The sequence below is a fragment of the Morchella sextelata genome, assembly GCF_020137385.1.
Source record: "Morchella sextelata strain SCLS chromosome Unknown scls_2, whole genome shotgun sequence".
Classification (NCBI taxonomy): domain Eukaryota; kingdom Fungi; phylum Ascomycota; class Pezizomycetes; order Pezizales; family Morchellaceae; genus Morchella; species Morchella sextelata.
This window is the reverse complement of record NW_025408617.1, coordinates 2,381,277-2,407,695: the sequence shown is the minus strand read 5'-3', so window position 1 is coordinate 2,407,695 and position 26,419 is coordinate 2,381,277. Positions and strand designations below refer to the sequence as shown.

The 26,419-nt window shown below is 50.7% G+C and overlaps 8 protein-coding genes across 8 annotated transcripts; 1 reads left to right on the top strand and 7 right to left on the bottom strand.

Annotated features, from left to right (window-relative positions):
* Positions 1-383: 383 nt before the first annotated feature.
* H6S33_005901 (uncharacterized protein) lies at positions 384-3,453 on the top strand (the record flags this gene model as incomplete). Its single annotated transcript, XM_044837298.1, has 4 exons — positions 384-848; positions 1,112-2,067; positions 2,230-2,595; positions 2,670-3,453. 4 exons carry the CDS (start codon positions 384-386, stop codon positions 3,451-3,453), a joined length of 2,571 nt encoding a protein of 856 aa, XP_044699210.1.
* Positions 3,454-5,261: 1,808 nt separating this feature from the next.
* On the bottom strand, positions 5,262-10,795 carry H6S33_005900 (uncharacterized protein; the record flags this gene model as incomplete). The annotated part of the gene is made up of 3 exons (XM_044837297.1): positions 5,262-5,792; positions 5,859-10,353; positions 10,419-10,795. 3 exons carry the CDS (start codon positions 10,793-10,795, stop codon positions 5,262-5,264), a joined length of 5,403 nt encoding a protein of 1,800 aa, XP_044699209.1.
* Positions 10,796-11,942: 1,147 nt separating this feature from the next.
* Positions 11,943-12,539, bottom strand: H6S33_005899 (uncharacterized protein; the record flags this gene model as incomplete). Its single annotated transcript, XM_044837296.1, has 1 exon — positions 11,943-12,539. The coding sequence occupies one exon, from the start codon at positions 12,537-12,539 to the stop codon at positions 11,943-11,945; it is 597 nt and encodes a 198-aa protein (XP_044699208.1).
* A 902-nt stretch (positions 12,540-13,441) lies between these two features.
* H6S33_005898 (uncharacterized protein) lies at positions 13,442-13,894 on the bottom strand (the record flags this gene model as incomplete). Its single annotated transcript, XM_044837295.1, has 1 exon — positions 13,442-13,894. One exon carries the CDS (start codon positions 13,892-13,894, stop codon positions 13,442-13,444), a length of 453 nt encoding a protein of 150 aa, XP_044699207.1.
* A 2,150-nt stretch (positions 13,895-16,044) lies between these two features.
* On the bottom strand, positions 16,045-17,414 carry H6S33_005897 (uncharacterized protein; the record flags this gene model as incomplete). Its single annotated transcript, XM_044837294.1, has 4 exons — positions 16,045-16,226; positions 16,290-16,389; positions 16,448-16,694; positions 16,750-17,414. 4 exons carry the CDS (start codon positions 17,412-17,414, stop codon positions 16,045-16,047), a joined length of 1,194 nt encoding a protein of 397 aa, XP_044699206.1.
* Positions 17,415-19,616: 2,202 nt separating this feature from the next.
* Positions 19,617-20,357, bottom strand: H6S33_005896 (uncharacterized protein; the record flags this gene model as incomplete). Its single annotated transcript, XM_044837293.1, has 3 exons — positions 19,617-19,825; positions 19,884-19,989; positions 20,067-20,357. The coding sequence occupies 3 exons, from the start codon at positions 20,355-20,357 to the stop codon at positions 19,617-19,619; spliced, it is 606 nt and encodes a 201-aa protein (XP_044699205.1).
* Positions 20,358-22,026: 1,669 nt separating this feature from the next.
* On the bottom strand, positions 22,027-23,114 carry H6S33_005895 (uncharacterized protein; the record flags this gene model as incomplete). Its single annotated transcript, XM_044837291.1, has 2 exons — positions 22,027-22,739; positions 22,799-23,114. The coding sequence occupies 2 exons, from the start codon at positions 23,112-23,114 to the stop codon at positions 22,027-22,029; spliced, it is 1,029 nt and encodes a 342-aa protein (XP_044699204.1).
* Positions 23,115-23,849: 735 nt separating this feature from the next.
* Positions 23,850-24,361, bottom strand: H6S33_005894 (uncharacterized protein; the record flags this gene model as incomplete). Its single annotated transcript, XM_044837290.1, has 2 exons — positions 23,850-24,029; positions 24,086-24,361. 2 exons carry the CDS (start codon positions 24,359-24,361, stop codon positions 23,850-23,852), a joined length of 456 nt encoding a protein of 151 aa, XP_044699203.1.
* Between the last annotated feature and the right edge of the window lie 2,058 nt (positions 24,362-26,419).

The following is a 26,419-nucleotide window of genomic DNA, read 5'->3' as shown; positions in this document are numbered from 1 at the left end:
CTCTCTCCAATATGATAGATAGATAGATAATGCTATTCCCAGCAGACGGAGACTCGGGAGCAATCGATTGGCAGAGCTGCAGTTGCTTTTTCTCGCTGCAGCCCTGGACAGTGCGGACTAGCCTGCGTGGAGCGCACACCGCCGAACTGCTCCATGGACATACATACATTTACAGATGACCGCATACATGTGCAAACGCGACAATTAGAGTAGAAACAGTAGAAATCTATATTGACTCTCTCCCTCTCGTGCCCGCATTCTCGTATTCACCCACAGTCACCCATGCAGCACAGTGTTCCGTTTCCGTGACTCCTGCTGCTGCTGCTGCTGCACCCTTCCGACTCGCACAGAGACTGTAGTAGACCCCACCACACACACCAAGAATGCCCCTCCTCCTGCGACGACCACTCCCACTCCCCCACCACCATCTCCCCCGCCTGCTCCTCCCCCGCCCAACCAATCCCCACCACCACCTCCACCACCACCACCACCACCACCACCACATCCACCACATCCACCACATCCACCACCTGCAGCCCATCCTCCGCAGAACAATGAGCACCCGACGCGAGCAACCGCCATGGACGCTCCCGCGCGCGCACGACGGCGTGCCGCTGCCCCCGCTCCGCATCTTCAACTCGCTCACGCGCAAGAAGGAGCCGTTCGTGCCGCTCGATCCGGCGGGCAAGACGGTGACGTGGTACTGCTGCGGGCCCACCGTCTACGACGCGGGCCATCTGGGGCATGCGCGCAATTATGTCACGACCGATGTGCTGAGGAGGATCATGAGGGATTACTTTGGCTTTGAGGTGCGGTTTGTGCAGAATGTGACGGATGTGGACGATAAGGTTGGTTTCTTTTTTTTTTTTTTGCTAGTTTTTTTTTTTTATTGTTTCTATCTTTGGCTTTGGGTTATTGGGGGGTTGTGATGTGGGGTTTGGGGATACTGTGTGGAATGAGTGTATCGAGGGTGTTCTGGGCGCCGCCCTGTGGGTGGTATTGGAAGCACTGGATGTCACTCGCAGTGTCAATGATCACACCCAGAATATACTATAATCCACTGTATACTCATACTCAAACCAGACCCTCTTGCTAACCAATCCACACCCAGATCATCCTCCGCGCGCGCCAAAACCACCTCCTCGAAGAATTCACCTCCTCAAACCCCACCCTCACTCCCGACGTCCTCAAAACCGTCACCTCCGCCTGGAGCTCCTACCTCAGCAAGATCACCACCGAGACCCCCACGCCCGCCGACTTCCCCGCATGGGCCAACACAAACCACCCAACCCTCGCCGCCCTCATCGCCTCCCCCTCCGACGACACCGTCCTCGACGAGGCAACCACAAAGCTCAAAATGCACCTCACAACCCTCCTCACCTCCGCCACGGCCCTCACCACCACCACCCCCCCGCCCGACACCGCCGCCTTCTATGCCGCCTGCGCGCCAGTGCTGCTCCCATACCTGGACAAGCTGCACGCCGACCGCGAGTACGAGACCGACGTCTTCACGAGGCTGTCCACGTACTGGGAGCGCCACTTCGAGACAGACATGCGCACGCTCAACGTCCTCCCGCCGACAACCGTCACGCGCGTCAGCGAGTTCATACCGGAGAACGTGGCCTTCGTGAAGAAGCTCGTCGAGAGGGGCTTCGCCTACCCGACGGCCGACGGAAGCGTCTATTTCGATATCGCGGCGTACGAGGCCGCGGGCCACCACTATGCGAAGCTGCAGCCGTGGAATAGGGGCGATGAGGCGCTGATTGCGGATGGGGAGGGCGCGCTGACGAGTGGCAAGGCGACGACGACGCAGCCGGAGACGGTGGCGGTGGGGGTGCCGGCGGCGAAGAAGAGTGCGCAGGATTTTGCGCTGTGGAAGGCGAGTAAGAAGGGGGAGCCCAGCTGGGAGAGCCCGTGGGGGAGAGGGAGGCCCGGGTGGCATATTGAGTGCTCGGTCATGTGTAGTGAGGTGTTGGGGCAGCAGGTGGATATTCATTCGGGAGGTGTGGATCTGGCGTTTCCGCATCATGATAATGAGATTGCGCAGAGTGAGGCGTATTGGGATGGGTGAGTCTTTATTTCTACCCCTCTTTCTTCCTTTTGTTGCTCCTCTGTGGTTATTATTCTCCCCGGGTTTTATCAGGCTGTGGTCTTTGTCGCAGTCATGTGCTGTCACTCGAGGTACTATCCGCGTGCTAACTCATGATTCGCCCCCCCCCCCCCTTATAGCTGTGAAGGCCACAAAACACTCGACGGCCGCCACCAGTGGATCAACTACTTCCTGCACATGGGCCACCTCAACATCCACGGCAGCAAGATGTCAAAGTCGCTCAAGAACTTTGTGTCGATCCGGGACGCGCTCGGGCGCGGCGGATGGACCGCGCGCGGCCTGCGCGTCGTCTTCCTCATGGGCGGGTGGAAGGAGGGCATCGAGGTGCGCGAGGGCGTGCTCGCGGAGGCAAAGAACTGGGAGACCACCGTCACAAAGTTCTTCGCGAACGTCAAGGCGCTTGTGGCCGAAGAGGAGGCGCGCGAGAGCAGCGGAGAGAAGATCCCGCAGCTGTTTGGTGAGAAGGAGCATGCCATCTTTAAAGAGTATGATATTGTCCCCTAGTAGTAGTAGTGTCAATGATCGATATGTGGGTTTTTTGTGCTAATATATTGGGCAGACTGGACAAGACCCGCGCCACCGTCCACGCGGCGCTCTGCGACAACTTCAACACTGCAGACGCAATGAAGGCGCTCACAGACCTCATCACCGAAACAAACAAATACATGTCCGCCACCTCCGCCCTCGCCGCAACAAAGGAGATCGCCCGCTACATCACCCGCATCGTCACCGTCTTCGGCCTCGACCCACTCTCCACCCCCGCCGGCGAGGACCGCATCGGCTGGTCCGAACCCACCTCCGCCTCCGCCTCCTCCGCCGCCGCAGCAACACCCGAGGAGGCCCTCCTCCCGTACCTCCGCGCACTGTCAGCCTTCCGCGACTCAGTCCGCAAGCTTGCAATTGCAAACCCGGACGCGGCGACATCGGCGGAGCTGCTGACGCTCTCGGATAACCTGCGTGATTATGATCTTGCGGCGCTCGGCGTCTCGCTCGATGACCGTGATTTCGCGAATGGGAAGCCTGCGCTGATTAAGTTTGCGCCGGCGGCGGAGCTGGTCGCGGCGCGCGAGGAGAAGGTGAGGAGGACGGAGGAGAAGGAGCGGAAGAAGGAGGAGGCGAGGGTGAAGAGGGAGGAGGAGGAGAGGAGGAAGAATGAGGCCGCGAGTGTCAGCCATTTGGTCATGTATAGGACGGAGGAGTGGAGCGAGTGGGATGCGGATGGCTTACCGGTGAAGGATAAGGAGGGGGCGGAGGTGACGAAGAGTAGGGGGAAGGTGCTGAGGAAGGGGTGGGAGAGGCAGAAGAAGGCGCATGAGGCGTGGTTGAAGGCGAAGGGGGCGTAGAGGGTGTAGATTTGGTGCTTTTTTTATACAGCGGTGGTAGTGGTGGCAATTGCAATAAAAGTGGCTTTGAGAGTATGTTGGTTCTGGCACTTTAGTGAGGTGAACGGATGAATGGAGTAAACTATCTTATTGAATTAGGGAACCAAGAAACGAAGAAGGAAGAAGTAAGCCCCTGAACGATGCCGGCCAGCACACAACCACAGAGTGGTGAATGCCCATAAGCGTACCTCAAGAGAGATAGACATAACATGTGCTTACGTTCCTGCAATTGAAGGACTGTAATCAACTTGACATGTCGTGCTATTATTCAGAAAATCCATTGGTATCTACTGAATGTATAAGTGTTAATAAAAGGTTTTCGTTCTTATAAGTACACGTATTCTTTCATCTGCACTGTACTGACGGTAATAGCCTTGACCATGTAAGCTGTCCCTACTCTAGACTCCAAAAGCAGCCTCTAGAACTAATGTAGTCCAAGCCTGAGCTGGCTCAGCTCAGAGGTGAGAGTAATGAGCTCGGGCTTCTGATGAACACCCGTGGTGGTGAACGAATCGACGATGAAGAAATAAAATATCCTTAATCTACTCCACAATGGAGGCCTAGGTCGTTGTCATCCAGGATGGAAGTTGCAGACAACTCGACGGGAGGAGTGTATGTGGTCGAAATGGGTGCTGCAAAGGGCAAAAGTGTCTTTGATGGCCCAGATCCCACCTCTTCTTAGCACAATTTTGCAAGTCAGAAGTGCATAATGTTAGCTCGAGCCCTGGGCATGGGGGGAAAGGCGGCAGCTTGCAATTGGGGTCGCTCTCAACGGGTTGGAAGGTTGGACCAAAGTTCGAACTATGGTTGGGCACAGCTGGCCATGGGGTCAAAAGACGTAGGGTGGGTTCAAAAAGAAGGGTTGGTGTGTACGTTCCCTCTTCACCCAAAACAGCCCTTAGCCACTGCATGTAGCGAGTCTAACCCGTTCCATGTTTCTACAGTTATTCAGCTGATGTACACAACCAAGTCGGCCAACTCTCATTCTTGTCGATTCGCACACAGAAGAATTGTGCATAGATGCCTTCGATTCTCCCACGGCCGTGATGGCGAGGCTCGGTTCAAGTGAGTAGTGGGAGAGGTGTTAAGACACGCTACAACTGCCAGTGGTTGTAATCGGTCAAGTACATGTATATGTGTTAGCTTTGAGATGCTAGCTATAAAGTTAAGCTGCGCTGCGGCACCGACTTAGTTTCACCATCACCCTCATAATATAATTCATTCATGGTCCGAGAATTCAGAGCAATAGAGCCTCCAGATGTACTCCCCGGATGGCGAGACCTCGATCACCAACAGCCTGAAAACGTCTACAGAATACATAACTGCGTAGTAATAAATCATAGATGCGACACCGCACATGGAGGAAAAATCTTATCCCCACAAAATCCTGACATTATCTAAAATAAAAGCGCTAGAAATTCGTGTTGCTGACTATGATAGATTGCGAGTGATACATCATGATCGCAGTTCTATGACCAACCAAGCTTAAGGGATCATCGATCAGACCCTGATTCTGCTCAGTGCACGAACTCGAAGAGGTGGTTTTTACTGCGGTTGGCTTTGTTCATTCGAGCATTGGGTGTATGTTTTGCCTTTGGATCTTGGAAAGTCATGGCGGTACTTTACTAATGACACTGAATTCATAGACTACACGACTATGGAGAAGCAAGCATTCGGGTTCTAAAACATGATATCTTTACCCCTCCACCCCAAGAACAAGAACGAAAAAAAAATAACTTTTACGACTACCTAACTACACGTCTCCTCCCCTACTGCAACATCGCCTCCAACTCTCCATGTCCCAAGAACTCCTCCACCTTAACCACCAACCTCTGTACCGCCCTCTCGACCTCCTCCTCATCATCCTCCATCAGTTCCGCTATCACCGGCACACTCTCCGGCAGCAGCGGCAGCCACTCCTCTCCCAGCTTTGCATACAGCGCCGTCAGCGCCTCCACCGCCGCCAGCCTCACCGCCGCTTCCTCGGACCGCATTAACGCTAGGACGCGCGTGTTGATGAACTTGAAGTGCTCCTCGGACTGCGCGGCGTGCGCGAGCTCGACGATGGCGGGCGTGAGCAGCGTGCTGGTGTGCTCGTTGAGCGTGGACAGGAGCGCGGGTGCGATGGCGTCGAAGTGGTTGGGCGACTGCCAGAAGTCGCGCTCGTCGGTGGTGAAGCCGGTGTGAAGGGCGGTGATGACGGCGGACCAGAGGGTGGCGTCTGCAGTGGCGGAGGCGGGGTCGCTGGTGATTTCAACGGCGTTAGGCAGGACGTAGCCGTAGTATTCGGTGACGAGAGACTGCACGGGAGTTATTTATGGCTCTTTCTGGGGGGGGATTGGTGGGGGAGAGGAGATTCTCCATACCTTGAGGTTCTCAGACAGCGTATTCACAAACTTCCAGAACACCGTCAAGCGCTTGTTTCTGCCCTCGGGATCGCTCTTCCCAAGCTCCTCCGCCCACTCCAAGATGCGCAAGAACATGGGCTTAAAGATGGTGTCGTTGAGCTTATACACCATCTTCAGCGCCACGGCCATCCCGTGCTCCTCAAAGTGCTCAACATCCTCGTCCCCAAACATCGCGCTGCGCCGCAGATCAAATGCCAGCAGCAAGAACTGCAGTAGGCTCGCATGCATCTTCTGCACGCCCGCCTTGGTGGCACCGTCAATGATGTCCTCGACGGCCACCAGCACAACATCCACATCTAGCGTCTCGTCGGCCAGCGCGGCGGGCCATGTCTTCAGGATGGCGGAGAGCACGGTCTTGGGGTCCAGGGTGGTGGCGACGCTCTTCATCAGGTCGGTCCTGATGCCCAAGGCGGCCTCGCCCTCGAATTCGGCAGAGGAGGCAGACTTGTAGACGAGCTGCAGGATCCGTGTCAGGTAGCTGACCATGAAGGACGGCACCACCTTGACAAGCTCGTCCAGGAAGGCAAGAACCGCGTTGTGGATCATCTCGCTGCGGTGGGCGGCGCCGATGCTCTCCTCGAGCTGCTCGAGCGCGAACGGAACGGTCTTGGGGAGGAAGGGCACGATGCGACCTCCAAGGCAGGAGGTCATCGATGTCAAGGAGATCAAAGAGAGGACGCGGAGCCCAACGTCAGAGCTCTTGAGACCGCCCTCGCCGACGACTGCGTCGGTGAGGGCAGCGACGGCAGCGACATCATACTTGCCGTACTTGAGCGTGACAGTGTCGATGCAGGACAAAGCGTCTGCCTTGAGCTCGATGGGGGCGGCGGCGCTCGCCACGATGAAGGCGATCTTGGGCATCAGCGACATGACGGCAGCGCGGGAGGTTATGCTAGCGCGGGGGTCTGCAGTCACGCGGTCGGTGAAGGTCTTGAGCGCGCTGCGGCGGAACTGGGAGGAGGGCCGGTCAAGGAGTGTTTCGACGACGGTGACGAACTGCGGGGTCGAGAGGAGGTCGAGGAGGTGCGAGAGGACGCTGGCGATGTCGGTGCCGATTTCGGTGTTTTCGAACCGCTCGCCGAGGGAGAGCGTCTTTTCGAGAGCGTTGGAGAAGGAGGCCTTGAGCTTTGCGGCGTCGGCGGCCTCGGTCTTGAGCACGCGGGAGGCCCGGACGCGGAGAGAGTCGTTCTTCAGCACGGCGGCGAGAACCTGCAGCAATCTGCCTGCGAGGTCGATGGGGCGGGTCTCGTTCGACTCCTCAAAGATGTGCTGCGCAAGGCCAGTGCCCGAGGGCTCTACGACGTCTAAGATTACATCTAGATACTTGACGACATTGAGCAGCTGTGTCTCCGCGCTGAAGCTGCCCGCCAGCATTGTGCAGAACTCGCTGATATTCCCATCGTCCGCCTTGACCTGGCCACCACCAACATTGACCCTATACTTCTCCGCCAGCTTCGCCAGCAGCGTAAACAGGAACTCGTCCACGCCCAGCGTCTCCGTCAGCGCAATAAACAGCCTGACCCTCCTGTGCGCGGGGATATGCCTGTAGCTCGCCACAAACGTCGAGATCAGCTCCGCCGCACCCACGACCGGGTTCCCGCCCTGCTCCTGCAGCGACTTGACGAGCGGCGGGATGACACGCTTGATCGTCTGCTCGATGACATGGGCCGAGTACTCGTCGTCCTGGCGCAGCGTGTTGGCGCCCATGAAGGTGAAGATGGGCATGACGCTGTGCTTGACCACGTCCGGCGCCACGTCGGCCAGGCTGGCGAGGAGGAGCAGCGCGCTGTTCTGCACCTGCGGGCTGGACGTCGAGCGGATGCAGTTGACGAGCACGTCGGCCCGCACGGTGCTGTCGAGGTTGATGGATTTGGTGCCCTTGAAGCTCTTGATGATGGCGCTCATGCACGAGAGGAGCACGCCGTGGAGGTAGGCAATGCCGGCGTACTCTACGCTGCCGACGTCTGCTAGCACGCCAAAGAGCTGCTTTAGAAGCTCTGCGTGCTTCTCGGCGCCCTGGCTTTCGAGCAGTTCTGCGACAACTGTGACTCTCCGCAATGCTACCGCCTGGTCAACCTCGTTGTCGGCGCCGGTGGTGATAACAGCAGTCATCTTTTGCCTCTTATTGTTTGCAACCGCGCTGCCCGGCAGTGCTGCCTTCAGCTCTGCTCTGGACTCGTCCAGGAACCGGGAAAACACCTCCGTAGAGATTGCGACATCCCTCAGCACCTGATGGGCCTCTCCCGCGTCCTCGCCGCTCAACGCAATCTCAAGAAGCTTCTCAGCAGCACCGGTCTTGGTCTCGTCGTCGAGGGTGTTCCAGATCTTTGTGATCCGCGCGGCGGCTGCAGTTCTGAGGGTGGGGCTGAATCCCTTCTCGATGATGTGGACGAGGACGGCAGCGCCTTCTGCGTCGCCGCCTTCGGAGACGACACTGACGAGCTGCTCCTCGAGCGTGACGATGTCCACACGCTCCTCGGCGCACTGGGCGACGCGGGTCTGGTAGTCCGACACATCCACCCAGCTCTCCAGCGCATGCGCCAGGAACTCAGTCCGTGACGTCGGCGCCTTCTCCACGCGGTTCAGCATCGTGAGAAGACGCAGCTTGGGAAGCAGTGCAGGCATGTTGACAGTGTGGCTGCCCAAGAACGACATCATGCTGGTCTTCAAGCTGGACTTCACACTCGACTCTGTAGCGGTGCCCAGCACGTTCTCGACCGAACGGCCAATGACGTGCGAGTCAAGAACGCACTCCTCTAGGTTGCTCATGATGACCTCCTCGATGAACTTGCGTGCCTCCGCGGTCTCGAGCCATTTGACTTCTTCGGTCTCCTTACCGGTGCCGTATATTGAGTCGAGTGCCCAGTACTTGATGGGCCCCTCCGCAGCGGCTTCGGACTTTCTCCTCTTCTTCTTCTTGCCCAGCTCGCCCCCGAGGGCCACATAGCGCTCGTTGAGCACCCGCGCGAGAGTCGCGGCTTCGCGGCGGACGTTGATGGACGGGTCCGCGAGCGCAACGAGGATGTGCGGGAACAGCGCCTGGAAGTCGACTCGCTCGCCGACGGTCTTGATGTAGCTGGTGCACTCGTGCAGCGCCGTTGTCCGCGCCAACGCGGGGTATCGCAGCGAGGTCCAGATCTTGATGAAGAATGATAGGGCGAATGCGTGGTCCACTGGCTTGCTTTTGAAGATTGGGAGCTGGAGGGCTGGCGCGAACGGTTTGGACGTGGTGATGGCGGTGATAAACGCCTGTCCGAGTCTTTCAAAGACACCCGGGGCAGTGGGCGCCAAGAACGAGTCGCCTTCCACGGCAGCTGCAATCGCAGCAAGGAGCTCCTCGAAGGTCTCGGCTTGTGCTTGTGGCGCCTCGATTGCTTTCAGCGCCTTGGGCTCCGCAGCGGGCATGATGGCGGGGCGGATGACGGTCTGGAGCCTGAGCTCGAGAAGCTCAATGTCTACAGACTCGGTCTCGAGGATCTCCTTGACGAGCTTGCCCATCTTCTTCTTCTCGCCCAGGCCGGTCCAGCGCACAAGGGAGGATGCGAGCTTCTCCTTGACGTCTTCGAGCGCGTTGCTGCCCTCCTCCGTCTCTGCTGCTGTCCTGCCCTCGCCGATCTTCTGCGCGGCGTCCACGAGTTTCTTCATTACGAGTCTGCGCTGCTTGGGGCCCATGCGGGCCTCTTCCAACAGCTTGACCACAATACTGAGCCCTCTGAGTCCGTACTTACGCCCCAGCCTATCCAGGACGCCCAAGCACAGCCCAACAACAAGTTTATCAACCCGATACTTCTCGCCCATGGCGAGTAGTCTCTCCGCAATATCCTCAATCTTCACCAGCCCCTTCACAACCTCATCCGACACCCTCACCTCCTTCTCGCCCTGGCGCGCCTGCGCCAGAAACGCCACGCACGCCAGACCAGCGCTGACAGTGTCCTTGCTCCACCCCTTCACAATGCTCTGCATCAGCGCCAGCAGCAGCTGCCCCGACAGCGACAGCTTGGCCACGACGACGGTCGTCAGCATGTATGCGCCGATCTGGAACTCTGGGGCCTTGCGCGCCTGGTAGGCCTCTTCGAGGATGGGCATGGCCAGGTGCAGCACGTCCTGCTCGGAGGTGGCGCCGGCTTTGCGCGTGGCGTCGCACATGAGCGAGACGGACTCTGTGGCGACGGTGGAGAAGAAGGAGTGCAGGGCGTGGCTGTCGCGGCGGGTGCGCGTTGCGGTGGTCATGTGGGCGCTGAGGAGGGTGAAGAAGTCGCGGCGGTGGGAGAGCGCGTGGGTGACGACGTGGCGGGGCACGGGGGATGCGGGGGAGAGGTACGGGGCGAGGAAGCCGAATTCGCGGGGGAGCGACTTGGCGGGGATGATGGACAAGAGGGTGGGGAGGAGGGTGGGGTGCGTGTGGTAGGGGAGGAAGCAGAGCAGGATTGCGGCGGTGTTTTGCTCTTGCACTCTGTGCAGGTTGTTAGTTTAGTCTTGGTAGATATGTAGAATTGGAATTGATAGCAGAGACAGTACCTAAAGCGTCTCACAAGCCATTCCACAGCCTTCAACGACGGCCTGAGTAGCAACTTCCCGCTCACGAGCTGCAGGAACGCCTCAATGCTCTTATCCAGCTCGTCCACCTCGTTGCGCGGCAGCAGGAAGCGGTCCACGCCCTTGCTGCTCTCGCTGAACAGGCCGCGCTCGTGGGCCACGAAGCGCTCGTCCAGCTGGCACAGCTCGCGGAAGCCCTCGGCCGCGATCGAGAAGATTGTGTCGAGGTCCTGCGTCGCCGCGTGCGCCTCGGGGAAGAGCAGCGAGGCCGAGTGCAGCTGCTTGAGCTTTTGCGTGTTGAGCGTGTTGGTGGAGGTGGCGGTGATCCGCTGCAGCTGGGCTGCGAGGGAGGACGCCATCTTTGCGGAATTTGGGTTTTTTTTTTTTGTGGGGGTTTGGGAGAGGATTGGGGTGGGTTGGTTTGTGGGAAGGGTTGGGTTGAGGTTTGGGTGAGCGTTTTGGAAATGGTCGGAATTTTTTTTTTTTTTTTGTGTGGTGCCAAGATTTTGGATGTAGGTGCGCGGGAGGTGCCGGGGCATGGGTTGTCACTCGGTGCTTGGCAGCGGAGGAGGTGGGATTTCATCCAATCTGATACCATAGTCCGATGGATGTACTTTAGGGATTCCTAAGCGCAGTGAAACTCCAATGTTACTGTAAAATTCAGAATTACGTAGGAGGTACTTGTGAAACCACAAAGCCCGTTTGCTACATGCATTCATCATTGCAATTAGTACAATCATAGACTATCACTCGACACAATGGGTACGTTTGAAGGAGACACAGAGGCCTCGGAGGGGGAGCAGAATTGGATGGGGTACTAGAGGTAGAGGTAGGCTTGGTATTGTGGCGTTGAAGAGCTGGGTTTGAGGTTTCTGGCGGCTTGAGGTTGGGTGTTCTCGATCCCAAGGTACGTGCGTGGGCGTTGCGGTAAAGAGAACGCAAGACAGGACTAAGGCATATAAATTGGTGCATGCTTTATGGTATTTATAGTGGAGTTCCTACAAGGGATTCGAAGACTACATGTAATTAAAGGTAAGTGTAAGTAGAACGATGAAGAAGTCACACAGAGACACAAGGCGAAGAAGACACGTAAGAAAAAGAAGAGTAAGAGGTATACTTATACGTAACCGCATATATACAGCTTATTATCATTATTATTAAATCCAACCTTTTACTTCGCATACAAGACGAGCATCAAATGCCTATGATAGGGGCGAACCCCCCCACCCCCGGGTTTGCTTGCAGTGCGGGGGCTCGCGGATCTTTTCTGCAATGAGCAGGCTAGCGAGATCGAGGACGTCCTGTTAATGCCGAAGACAATTTATAAAAGCAATTGGAGTAACCATGGAAGTGGAATAATGCTTAAAAATGTCACAAAGAGACCTAAGGTGATCGATCGCAAAGGAGTCACGTAATTAGAGAAGAGTAAGAAATTACATGTTCTTATTATCTTGTGGGTTACACGTGTTTATAAGTAATAGCTATAACTCAACCACAATCTGTTCCCTAGAGCCTCTGTATGTTATACACGATGAGGGAAGCGCCTATGTTCTCGTATATGAGTCTCCCCCCCGCCCTCCCATTGTGAGTACAATGGTTGGCAATAGCCCTGACGCCCCGGCCCAAAATCTTGCAGCTCACTACCAAGTTAAGACGGCCACAGAGAGCAGCCTCTGCATAGCCGGACCACTGGACTCGGTTGCACCTGGAACGGACCGGGTTCTTTTGCTTGCAGGTCCATTCTCCCTGTAACTTGTCGTTGACCATCCAATCGGAGAGGTCGTAGACATCCTTTGTCGAGGGAGAGGCGTCACTTGTTTCGCAGACGAGCAACGGGGGGGCTTCATCACGGCGATGGAGAGCGGGCGAGAAGTCGGCGTTCTCGGAGTCGTCATTGTCAGGGCCGTCGTTCTCCAAGTCGTTGAGGTCGAGTTCTTTGGTGGTAACGTCGACGTTGGAGGTGTGAACGAATTCGGAGGCATCGAAGGAATGGGGGAGCCGGAGCGCCTCGAAATTAAGATCTTTGTCCTCGGAAATGGAAACGGGAGAGTCAACCGCCATGCCGAGAGTGATGGTGGCACGGGAGAAAAAGAGGAAGATCATGGTGGTGATAATGAAGAAATTCATCATGATTGATATCGTTGGTAGAGCTAGGTTGGAGCTAGGTCACGGCTTGAGAAAGCTGCAGGAAATGAGGGTGGTGCCGGAATTAGTGATAGTGTGGAACGACGATGTATTTGCATATATACATTGGAGAACTTTCGTCCACGCCTTTTATAAAGCAATTAATCATGTACAATATACAAAGGAGCCAAGATCCGGTTTAAGTTTTACATTTCACGCCCCATTCACAGTTACATATTGTAATTACAGTCGACTCTAGCTCTTGTTAATTGGTGCATGAGACTGCATGCATATAGTGTCGATACTCTAGATCTCGTTATAAGGATAGTAATCGGCAGTCCAGAAATACTTTTTTACCCGTAGTACCTCCTTGCTTCTTATAATGATATTCGCCTTATATACATTTCAATACAGAATTTCGGTCCGGACCATATATATCCTGATATCGAGAGTCGACTGTACTAGCTAAGTAGGTTTTAACCAAATATCATGCAGAGAGCGCCTCGGACGTAAATTTCAAACTAATTAAGGAAATACAAATCATAAAAGGCTAACAAGGTCTCTTATATATGCTTAGCTAACTAGATTTCTATCTTATGGATATTAATATTTGCTCGACATCTACATGTGGGTTATTACTGCTGGTTCTGGTGCACATTGAAGAATTTCAAGATTTTCACTGTTGCTTATGTCACTTTATTTGCAATTGCTCATTCTAGCTAAGTTAAAACTGTTTTTTTATTACTATTATTTTAACTTTATCTTTAAGAATTTTGATAAGCAATTACATTTATACTAAATCGTATAAACATAATTGACTTATCCAAATTATCCCCCCCAAATCCTGCAGCCTCTAATTGCCGCCCACCAACGTCCTCTCCTTAAGGTACGTAGACGACAATTCTGCCCCACTGGTATTGCCCATATCCACCAGCCAGGCCGTCCCGGTTGCACTGGTCAGCAACAGCGCGGCCAACCCTTCCAGCAGTCATGCAGTGGACTTGAGACGCAACAGGCCCACAGATCGCCATTGCCGCGCTTCTGTGGTCGGTCATCTGGGTGCATTTGGACCCAGAGAGGTTGGTCTGCTTGCAGATGGAGGCTTTGTTCGCGAGGGTGTTGGCGGCGGCGAGGACGTCCTTAGTGTAGGGGGAACCGCTGGTGGTTTCGCAGACGACAAAGGCGTTGAATTGCCTCTCTTCGAGAGTGCCATAGGCCTCGAGGGTGGCGTTGAAGTCGGCGATGGTGGTGTCAGTGACGGCAGTGGGGACAGCAAGAGCCACGGCGGTGTGGACGAAGACGAAAAGAGCAGTGAGGAAGGTGAGGAAGTTCATGGTGATTTTTGTTTGGTAGGGATTGCGAATTGAAGTTGTCGTTGGTACGTGAGGAACGAGGAAAGAATGCTGCGTGAGCGTAGGGATTGTATTATTGATTCAGGATAGTTTTTTTCAGAGGAAATTAGAGGTTGGAAAATTCGTTAGGTTTTTATTACCAGAGTTATCGTGTGTTTTTAGAATGGAAAGGGCCCTGACACAAAGCGCCAAGATTTGTAAATACAGGATAGCATGTACATGCGATAAGGGATATCGATAACACGGCCAGCTGCAGTGGCGAGAATAATACATTTAATTCTACTTCTGACAAAATTATCACACGATATCATTGATTAACCATCTCATATAAGAGAAAAGATAGCTGGCACTAGAGGAAACATTTCAAAAATAGGGAGTGTTAGTAAAGCCTGCCTTATGATCTTTTAATATTCTAAATACATGCAGTCCCACGAAAGAGCACCTGCCACCAAAGAGCGTCTCCAGCTGAGCCTTTTCCACGTCAACTCCCAATTGGTGTTCTCCAACTTTCTGACATAGCTTTCAAGAGGGTACACAATAAATGGAATACAATACCGGTATCCAACGCGTGGGGCCAGTCATAAAGAAAGGAATCAATTGACAATATGATCAACATGGAATTTCGCAATCTACAATTGCAATCGTCGACCTCGAGCCTTATAAAACCTATCTATTCGTTCTCTGCGATCAATATGATTAAATCCATCACTACTACGGCTAAGTACTGTAGGGAGAACTGTAATATTTAGGGCCGGCATCAGCCGTCAGGCGAGGCAATTTTGTCCCTTGATCGTGGGAAAATGACAATTGATTAAGTCAGCGAATGAAATGCCCTACGCTTTTTAGGCTGCTATCAATGACTAAAATGTAGATAAAGTTAATTACTCTGTGCTGTTCTATGTGTTACAAGTAGGGGGCTTGTCCTAACGATAATTAAGTATACTAGCTAGCTACATTATAGTGCTAGTTATGATCACCGTACTAATGTCACTAACAGGAGAAGCCATGCTACTGCCTATACCAATCATGTCCCAGGGCGACTCCTGGTATATAATGTAGGCATGTATCGAAGCGATTTTAGTAGGACTTTCTGGATTGAATTCAATTTGATTAACAGCACGTACGCGTTGTCAAACTTAAGTGTCATGATGACAAATCCGAATAGATGCGAGTGATATATCGTGACTGTAGTGCGGGTGCAGGGTTTCTACTACAGATGCATATGACCGCTGACGGATTGCTGGTACTCATATTAAAAATGATGAGTACAAAAGGGAATAAGATCTTGCCTCGGTTGCCTAGAGGTCGACTTCACGACACGTAGTCTCGTGCCAATCCCGTAGTCAAAACTGTGGCTAGAAAGCGCTAGCAGAGATCAAGATTCTCTTGTACGACACATGTACATACAACTATACATATGTACATACATCTTGGTACATACGTGATTTTTCACTAGACTTTGACGCGATGTAATGTATCACAGATACAGGTATTCAAACTGAGAAAGGTTTAGATCTCGAAGCTTATCAAGGGGCATACGTAGTACATGTATGCGCCAAAAAAGGTTATTTATATATCTTTGATGCCAGGATTCCCCTCATCCACTGCACATCAACCCATCTTCAAAGCCCTTTTACTGTTTTTTTTTACCGAGGTTAAAGGTTCGGCAGACCAATAACAGCGAGAAGGTTTCAAATCGATCAGGCCACAAGCCATCAACTTCAGACATTAGTCCCTACGAGGGGTAAGTTGAGATCTCAGTCTGTTAACGAACTATATAGCCCTTCAAATCGTAAAGGTTTTATCATTGGTTAACATTAATAAGGCTCTACATGTAGTTATTCATTCCCCGGCCTTTACGCTACCCACGTACTCCCCCACTCTCACTCTGCTCTCCTTCTTCTTCTTTTCACTTTTGTATTTTATTTCCCGTTTAAACGCCCATTCCGGTACCTGTACTAGTTGGTTAATGACAGAATAACTGGTCTCCACGTCTCACTTAAGCATAGGTTCGATGCAACATTCTAGTTCCTCTGTAAGTGTTTTATTTCACCCCCCAATCAAGCCTTTAATACATTATACATAAAATCATAAACCTATAGCTAATTCATACAAATTAAATAAACAAACCATTACTTCTCCCCCTCAACATACACATCTACCCTCTCTACGCTCTGGTGCGTCTCAGGATTAGCATTATTGCGTTTATCAGATAGCTTCCTTATCATATCTTGGAGTGGCGATGTCTCGAATGCCTGGTCGACAGACTCGAGAGAGCGACCTTTCGTCTCAGGCATGAAGAAGATAAAGATCACTAATATGCCCATCAGTAACATGCAACTAGAGCTAAGAATAGGGAAATTCTGCAAGAACGTACAAACTGCGAAAAATGTGGACCCTCCCCACAGGAAATATGGCCCCGAGGATGAACTCGCCAGGAACATCGGCGTCGTAAACGCGACAACCCAATTAACACTCTATTAATACCCAGTTAGTCATGACTGCCCTTCCATGAGGAGGATGGGTAAAACGTACCCAGTTTGCCGATAATGAAAGACTACTAGCAGCTGCTCTCGTCTTGATCGGCTGGATTTCAGTCACATATATCCTGCACATGATAGCGGTTGTTGAACAAAATCCTATCAGGAAGAGGTAGATCAATGCAATGACTGCATATCGACCGTGCTCGGTGCTGTTGGCGCCAGATGCATAGATACCACCAATTGCGACCATTGTCGCAGCACAGAAACCATTGCCAAATATCATAGTCGGTCGGCGTCCCCTATACTAGCGGTTAGCTATAACACTATATGAGTGGTGATATGGCTACTTCTTACCACTTGTCTGTGAAAAACTGGGCAATGATCGTAAAAACAACGTTCACCAAGCCCGAAACACCACTCGCCAGAAAACTAGCATTTGTGCTGCTCAATCCCGCCTGCGTAAACAGCACAGGAGCATAATAAAGAAGCCCATCAATTCCGGTAAGTTGCTGCATTCCGCTCATAAACACTCCCAGAGATGTCCTCCCTCTTGTCTCTTTTTCAAACATCAATTTCGTGTCATCAACCAATTTTCTGAACCATCCTCTGGAGTCTGAGTAATCCTCATCACGAATCAATGTCAGTATCTCCTCCTTCTCGATATCAGTTGAATTCTTCGTTATTTCAAGAACTTCAAGCGCTGCTAGTGCCTCTTCTTTGCGGCCAACATGGAAAAGCCACCTCGGCGAGTGCGGGAGGAAGAGACAGCCAACACAAATTCCACTTGCAATAAGTGTCTGACATGCGAATGGCAGTCTCCAGGATAAGGAACTATCGATCCTCAAGCTCCCGTAGCAAATGAAGTACCCAGCGCAGATGCCCAAACAGATGCCCAACTGCACCAGGGATGCAACTCTCCCGCGTGCCTTTCCGGGCGTCACTTCAACCGCATAGACTGTGATGGGAGACAGGAAGATTCCCTCGCCCATTCCCGCGAATATCCGTCCAATAAACAGCATTGCGAGACCCTCAGATCTCCCACCTCCAAAGCCAGAGAGGCACTGTAGCAGTGAACCGATTGCGTAGCAACCTGCACCAAGGGAAATTGCGTACGTTCTGGAAATTCTGTCTGCAATTGGGCCAGCTACTAGGGAGGAGATACAGGCAGGAATGAGGATCATGGATATGACAAGACCGTGGAGAGTGGGTGAGAGAGGACCGAATAGGTCTTGGAAGTATGGCATGAGGGTAACGGGCCCAATCGAGCCCGTATCGAAGCTACAAAATGTTAGTTTCTGAGATTGAGAACTTTGCTTTCTGGCAGAATAACAAACCCATAGATGAACCCTCCGAGTGAGACGAATGCTGCGCATCGCACATACACCGGCATGTAGAGGTATTCCCTCATACGACTCAGTAGTGAGGTCCCCATTTATGTGACTCGAAAGACGATAGGATACTTCTCAAAGATATATTTATCGTTTTTCTTTCTGGGAAAAGACTTGCGTACTTATAAAATTCAAACTGACGACTTGCTCTGGCGACTTGAACAAATGATGGGGGTTTCTCTCACTACCTTTTATACTCAATCCAGCACTAACCAATTCTTCTGTCACGGTGCCTATCGCAAATAAAGAAAAGATTAATTTTTTCCACTAATCCTTATCAAAGTACATATTATAACCGGCGCAGAGTATCCCGCGAGTGCATGTCGGACCACAGTGCGCCGGAAGCTACCTGGTGGCGCATTGTGTCCCCTACTCTAAAAGTGCAGTAGGGTGGTGCAGTTACCAGGGGAGTACCGAGAAATCCTATTAACTAGCACTATTTCTTCTACTTGATGGCATATTGGCTAATCAAGTAAATGATTTTTTTTTTGAAAAAACATACCGGAATAAGTAGGGCTTTTTCGTTCGGGTCTCGGATTACTTTGTTCGCTTAATACGCTTATGCAAGGCTTGAGTTTCTAAGAATGATAGTAGGTGAATAAATGGGGGGTGCACATATGATTGATAGAGGACCGATACCGCGTCTATGCTCTACTTGTGGTAGAAGTCGGTGCCGAGTGGGGTTGGTAATGACTTTTTTTCTACCTTGGCGGCTGCAACTGCCTGGTATCTAGGCCCTGGAATGCACATGTCAGAATTCCTTTCTTTGATTAAGCAGCCCTTCAGCGATGGTCATGCTTAATATAATTTAAAGGGAGGACCCGAAAGCTGGAGGCTGCAAGCCTCTTCTTACCGGCGACCGAACTAGTGCGATACAGCAGCCGGGGATCTGAAGAAGTTCTTTCTCGAGAAACCCTAATTTTGAGATTTAGAAAGAAACTGGATTTCGGAAAGCTTTCCGGGAGGCAGGTATTCAACGCTGCACATCCCCAATATATTTACCTTCTACAAAGATATGAACATCCGATATCGATACATATGAGTACGAAAATTCTTATCCCTATCAGCTGCATGATGCTAGCCCTAAATCCTTGTAGGTGAAAATCATAGCATGGGTGGTTTGCCACAACTACCCCTTGAGCTAGTGAAGCTGGCGGGGGCCACAGAGTGATCTGTGCGTCGAATATAGGCTATCCTCAGAGCTGTACTCACATTATTAGCAGTGGTCCCACGACCTCTGGGTATCAGCACGGTACATGTAGGTAAATCTGCCTAGTGCATAGGGGGCGACCCGCGTGATTGGGGTTGGTTCAAGGTTCAGGAATGTGCTTCCACCAGAAGGATTTTTTTCCGTAAGGAGAATTGGTAAAGGTGCATATATCAGACTTGACCCCACATGGTGTAGCTACTAATTCGACAATTACTCTCAGCGTGCTTTTGCGACACGATCTACCTAATCGATTTCTAATCAGAAATATTATACCAGGATTCACCAACAATTCTTCGATCAATTGCCTGTGTGGCTGCCACAAATCAACTAATAGCCCTATGGAAACTTATGAAAAAAAAGACGCCTCAAACAAAAACAAAAACAGCTAGTTGCACAGAAATAAGAAATCAGAAGCCAATACGCCAGCTGATCCTAAAAAGACGACCAAATGAGTATACCGTGATAGAATGGGAGGGGGTATAAGAGGGGGGATATACAGAGGCTTGTCTTGGCTCCCTCTAAAAAAAAAGCAAAAACCTGCAAGCCAATATCATTCGCTCGCAACCACCTCATTTGCGAATCGAGTGACAAGCTATGATCGTCTTTACTCATCCACACCGGAATCATCCATCTTGTTCCGACGCTGCGGATGGTTCCTTGTTTTTCGGCTTCTTCCTCCTACTTTTCCTCTTTTTCTTTTTCTTCTTTGGCGGGCTCTCTGCAGGCGCCTGCTCCTCCGCATCTTCTTCATCACTCGAGGATTCCTGCTCAATCAGGGCCAAGTCCCCATTCTCGCCCAAGCAGCTCTTGACTGTCTCTTCCAACAGCATTCCTAACATTCCTCCCCGTCAGCACCCTCCAGATAAACACGGCAAATCAGGAAAACTAACCAACAGCCAACAGCGCGGTCTCGTCCATACTCCGATAACTGACCGCCCCCATCCCATGCGCACCATAAAAGTCTGCGACATACTGATGGACCGCAATCAACAGATCCTGCCCACCACCCACCCACCAGGTTAGTCACCGCGCCCACCAAGCACAACCACAACCACACCCACAAACAAACTCACCGAATCCGGCAGCCCCTCCCCACCTCCCTCCGCATACGGGATCGGCTCTTCGGGCGCGTTCCTTCGCCGTCCCAACACCTCGTCCGCCGTCTGGGCCGTCTGCGACCGCTTATGGAGCTCCCCGTGCGTGTCGTGGGTGCGGCGCGAGTGCACGAAGCCTTCGTAGTTGACGCGGTTGGCTACCGCGTCGTACACGGTTGCGTGGCGGGTGCCGCGGCGGGAGCGCGGGTCCGGGTCTGGGTCCGGGTCCGGTGATGCGGAGTCGGGCGAGGGCGCTTTGCGTTTCGGCATCGTTGGTGCGTCGTTGCGAGGGCGAATGAGGAAGGGAAGGAAACTGTCTCTAGCAGAAACGGCTATTGAGCCGCACCTTAAATTTTTTAGGTGGCTTGGCGGTGCACGGGGGTGGAACCCTAGCCCTGGTTGTGACCGCGGGATATGGAGACAATGGCTTTAGAGGTATTGATATCAGAGATAGGAGGAGTGGTGAAGTGTTGGGAGCGGGAAAGTTGAGTAATTTGGATGTGGAGCAATCATTGACCTTGTTGACACAGATTGATAGAGGATCGACCACTCAAATAGTTGAGCTCATACCACGAGGCGCCTAAGGTACGGCTTATAGTCTGCTTGATGGCCCTAAAAGTCCCGAAAAAGACGAGAAAGACAAGTAGTCAATTAAAGAATGGACTCCCGATCTCTAGATGTTGTAGCTACATATAACTACAGCTCTCGTTCTAGCAAGTCTAGCCACATTACCTGAGGCCTCTATCTAAATGTGTATTTTTTCAGTCTTGGTATTCAGGCGAACTAGTTTTCGTCATCCAGACCCAGCCGGCTGCGGACTACTCACAACAATAAATAATAACGGCACGAAGCCATTATGACCTACTTCGAAACTCGAAGCAATAACTTAAGGAATACCTATCGGTTATTAATGCTCCCTCACCTTTCGCGCGCCTTGAGAGGTAAGATCGGTAGACTGCATACATGTAGTCTTGTAACGTAGCCTGATACCGGTAGTCACAGAATATCACTCGATTAAGGATACGGACAAATTACGAAAACCACTGGCCTTCGGGTATCCACTCTAGATAATTATAAAAATATACCCTTCCAGGACAGAGATAACGAATATACAGTCGAACTGAGGGTGTAAGAGAGCTCGAGGCACCGGTGGGCGAAAAATGCTCAAGCAAGGTCTCAAGAAAGAAAAAAAACGCAGGGAAAAAAAAGGTGATCTAAGTATATATGATAGAGAGTAACTCGTGTTCTAAGATAGGCGTGGAGTATATTACTCGCCACGCCGGGTTTCGTGGGTTGTGTCTGTACTTTGTCGTGATTTTGGCCCGATATTCCGATACGTATACTCTAATATGTTGATTCGACGGGGCAGGGTTAGGTACTTGTACGTCCGCAATTGCAGTGAAGGTCAACAGGTGATCTTTCTGTAGCTCGGAGAGGGAGATTATCAGTCTGTTGTATGTGTGTTCTGTTATGCATTCTTAGTTAGCTATAGTCTCGTACCCATCCTGACGGGCAGCTTTGTACGAGCCTAATTCTTGGTACACATGGAGAGGGAATTCGAATGGAGGCCATGGTAGCAAATCAGGGAGGGAAAGAAAGAAAATTATTGGCGTACTCATTCGATCCTGTCACTAGTATCTTCTATTACTAAATGTAGTAGAAAAACAAGACGGAGCGAACCCTTCCGCAAGCAGTCGCGGAGTGCTCTGCTCCGGGGCAGAATCTTGCTAGGTAATCTACATTTTGCCCCCCCTCCCAAGAAAAAAAAATAAAGAAAAGAAAAGAAAGATGCAACAAAAATTGGAGCTCATAAATCTTTAACCAACGCCTGCCTACATGCAACCCGACCTCCCACAACATCAACATGGTCGAATCATATCAATGATCGACCAAAACATACGAAAAAACAATCTAACATAACATGACCCAAGCCAGCCCCTTACAAAAAGTTGTTCCTCATCCTATCTTTGTGAGTCATCGTGTTGTTCGACTTGGTAGTCCTCCAGACGTTCGAGTACGGGTCGAAATCTGCGCGGCGATTGCGCGGGTACTCCAACAAGTTCGCCACATTGGTTGAGTTCTTCCCACCAAAGACTTCATTCACAAACGCAAATGTCATGTCCATGCCAGCAGCCTTTCCAGACGAAGACCAGATCTTCCCGTCCACGGTCCACCTAGCCTTGCGCTGCCAGTGAACCTTCTTTCCTTGCTGAACCGACCAGTTCCAGATCGCCTTGCTACTGGTAGCCTTCTTTCCATCGAGTATACCGGTCCTGGCAACAATCCCAGAACCAGTACCAACTGTGATGAGGTACTTGAGCCTGGGGTAGGTGCCCTTGATGAAGTCTATGTACGCCTGATCGATCTTGAAAGCACCGATACCACCGGGGACGATGAGGACCTCAAGGTCTTTGGAAGTTGTGGCGAACGTAGCAGTGGGCCAGATCTGCTGTGAGAAGCTGGAGCCGGCGTTCCAGATGTTTTTCATCTCAGGCCCCTTGGTGGAGACAGGTTGCCAGGTCTTGGAGATGATGGTGAGATCCATCTTGACGCTTTCAGAGAGCGTGTTGAATATATCGAGAGGGCCGAAGACATCTAGTGCCTGGAAGCCGGGATAGACCACGACACCGAATTTTGTGGGCTTTTTGGAAACTGGAATGATGGGTTAGCTATTTTGTAGGTTGGTTGTGATATTCTTTGGTTTTACTTACCACCGTCTCTGTCATCTGAGTACGGTCTCGAAAGGCGCCGGTTGCGATAATGGCGGCTAATATAGTCTTTGTCCTTGTACTTGTAGTCTTTGCCCTTGCCCTTGTAGTCTTTTTCCATATAGTCTCTGTCCCAATCCAGATCCTGTTCGTAATCATCATCATCGCCATAGCTATAGTCCCTGCTGAGAGCTTCCAAAGTTTCGAGTGCGGACAACGGACGATCAGCATCGTAGCCCACATCAGATCCAAAATCATGGTAGGCGAGTGCCGACGAAGCAGTCATGCAGAAAACGCTGAAATAAATTGCGGTCTTCATTTTTGTTTGTGAGTTGTTAAATGTGGTTATATAAAGAGTGTATGTAATGAACGAAACGTATCAAACGTATTTCTTGATCAACAAGATCTTAGAAAAGAAGGAAAGGAGCAACGATTGAAAAATCGAAAGGAAAGGAATTCGAGACCTCGATGATGTATGTATGGACGAGAGAGAGAAGAGGCACATTGCTCTGCCGGAGAAATCGACCGGTTTATATACATTTAGATCAAAAATCTTCACGCAATTAGTGAGCTTTTCACCGGTGTTGATGCCGTATCCGAATCCCACATCGTGAGATTTAAGGGCGTGATTTTTTCACCGGATAAGGGATAATAGCCTAGCAAACAATATACGAATAACGGTAGTTTTGTTCTGAGGCGATCTAAGACGCTCGGTCAGAGAATTTGGGTGTAAATACCATAAACCTTTTTACCGGTATATCGGTGAGCATTCATGACGTGACAGGTTTCCAGTTCAGGGAGACAAGTGCTAAGAATGGTAGTAATTGCTTAAATTATCATCCTGGTAATCCTGTGCCATGGTTACTCAAGTCAAGGGTTAAAGCGTTGGCGACGACATTGCTGCGCCAGCAACCCGCCGGTGATGAGCAAAAAATCATATCACAGCACCATACGCTCGCCAAAGAAAATTATTCCAGAATTTTATTTTATCCCTTCTCTCGCGTAGTAGCTAGGTTTATTTTCTGGGTTTTTGTTCTCGTTATATATCGCGAGATCACGAGAGTCGACGCTCACCGGAACTGCTGCATGTTGCAATTGCCAAGAGGAAGACGAGCTCCGACGCTCCAACTGCCATAGATCCGTAGAGCACCCGAAATCCCTCAGGTGATAAGAATATTAGTCGTTTCTTATCCCGAGCCCGTGAATCGGGTATGAGTTTTGTCGACTGCGAGCACTGGAATATTATGAGTGCAGTACCCCGGCCGGCCTGCTAGATACCAGATCGCACACCCCAAGAGTTTTTATTTCCATGGTTCCAAATCCATCATGCATAGCGTTTACTTTGGGCACGTGAGATATAGATAAATAAGTGCATCCGCCCATCCTGAAGCTTGAGAGCAAATCTAACTCATGGGAATACGGCTTCAACCTCTGACAGCGGTTCGGGAACATAGAGTTCTCGGCTTCTAGCTCAGCAGACCCGTCAGAGCCAGCCAGTAAGTGGTAGACTGTCGCCTTTATCTTCGCCTTCATAACTGTTGCGAAATTCAATACTAAGCCAGTCATTGTGGGGATTTGGTATCGTATATGCCTATGCCACACCTATTATGTGATAAATATCGTTAGAGCTAGAGCGGATCAACCAGCTTACGGTTGTTAGGCGAACGTGTAATGATCTCACTTATCGCCTTTTAACGGTGTGTGTTTGCAAGGTTATTTCACGTTAATCGTTCGAATGGGGAGGAACTATGACACGTATATAGTTCAGCTCTAATCAGTTGGAGTAGATGGACATCCAGACGGACGGCCTTGCAGGTATACGTACTAGGCCGAGTGACCATATATGTTCAAATCGATGATTATGACACATTCTGCGACAAAAAGGGAGGGAAAAGGAAATATATACATGTATAGCCACTCCAAAATCCACATCTCAACCTTTGACTCTAGGGAAGATATGCTTAAAAGTGCAGAGTGTATGCAAGATGGGCGCTTTAAATTGCCCTTACCGAAGGTCATACACTCATTAACGTATATGCGGCTACCGAGAAAGAGCAGGTATCACAGCTTACCCCACCAGAATAAGGCTTTCAGATTCTTCATGTCAAATAACTTGCATCAATTGGCTGATTAGTTAGTCATTGACTGTTCCAAGACAAGGCTGAAAAACTCTTTCAGTTTGCCTCAACTCCCAAGGCCGAATCCACGATACAGGGTTATTTCATGCATTGCTGTAGCCCCGATCAAAATGGGTACTCTACCTTACAGAATTTACGTCTGGTGAGTTCCTCTGGTTGGCCCAACCTCCTAACTTCCTACTCGTGTGTGGTAGAAAGAACGAAATATGAACATGCTTAATTATAAAACATTAAGGGTTATATATTTGTATATATGGCAGAACGGCGCTACTCCGTACAAATAATCTCTGTACTCGTCACTTGTATTTTCTGGTTGAATTAGAATATCTTTCTGCTTAATTATACATATGAGCACTCAGATTATACGGTAGTTGACGACAAGATCACGGAGCGAATACTGCGGGGTATCTACATGTAGTAGCCTCGATTGAAGGGACGGTATGTTCTAATGAATGGGTGGCTTGAAGCGTCTAACTGATATCTTAAACCAGACTCAATCATGCTTAACGGAGGTAATAATTGACATGTGAGAAAATTTAGTATTTACTGAGGGGTTGGCCTAGACTGGAAAGTTGTACTCTCGATCTCACTCATGCCATGGTACATAGAGACGACATGAAGTTACGTTCATGTACTAGACCATGGGGGTTTGAGGCTCAACACAAATTTGTCCAATTCGCATGCAGGGGAGTATCCAGTCCAGCGGGTAGCGGGGCAGTCAAATCTGCCTCGCATAAGACTTACCTGTTGAACGGCCAGTAACAGAGCTCCATTCATAGTAACACAAAAAAAAATTTGATTCCAAGACTTCAAGTCAATTGGCCGATTAATTAAAATCAGTTTGATCGGCCGGCAAACACTTATTCACTATTGAACTACATACATACCTAGTTCATGAAGAGACATAGTCCATACAAACTCTTCTCTAAAAAGAGTCTAGACCTGTGTATGGGGGTGCCGAACAGTTGCAGTGCGAATATATTGCATAAAGACGCCTAACCCTCGATCGCAGCTTGCTGTGATACTTGTACGTCAAATTTCTCGGATTACGTATGTAGTTCAAATAGTAAGTCCTTGATGGTCGGCTTCCCCCGGATTTTCGAAGTTGAGAGTGGCCAAAACTATCTAATCAGAAGAACTACATGTACTATTTAGTTTGTGGACAAAGGATCCTGTCCGGTATACCCGCCATACACGCACAAGTCTAATAATGGGGCACCAACAATCTGGCCTTTACCAACGAGGTTGGCACCTTAAGCCACCGCATGAACTGTCGGGATTATGTGTATATATAAAAAAAATCAAATTCCGCCATTATTTCACTGTGGGGTAAATTTTTTAAAAAGCGTCCTAACGAGCTATATACGTGCAAAACCGAGGTTTCTACTAATAAGTAATTTTAGGGTTGATGTCAGTACTGATACTATTGAAAGAGGAGTTTGGGAATCTCAGATCTCTGCATACTTGTATATACATGATGTATATA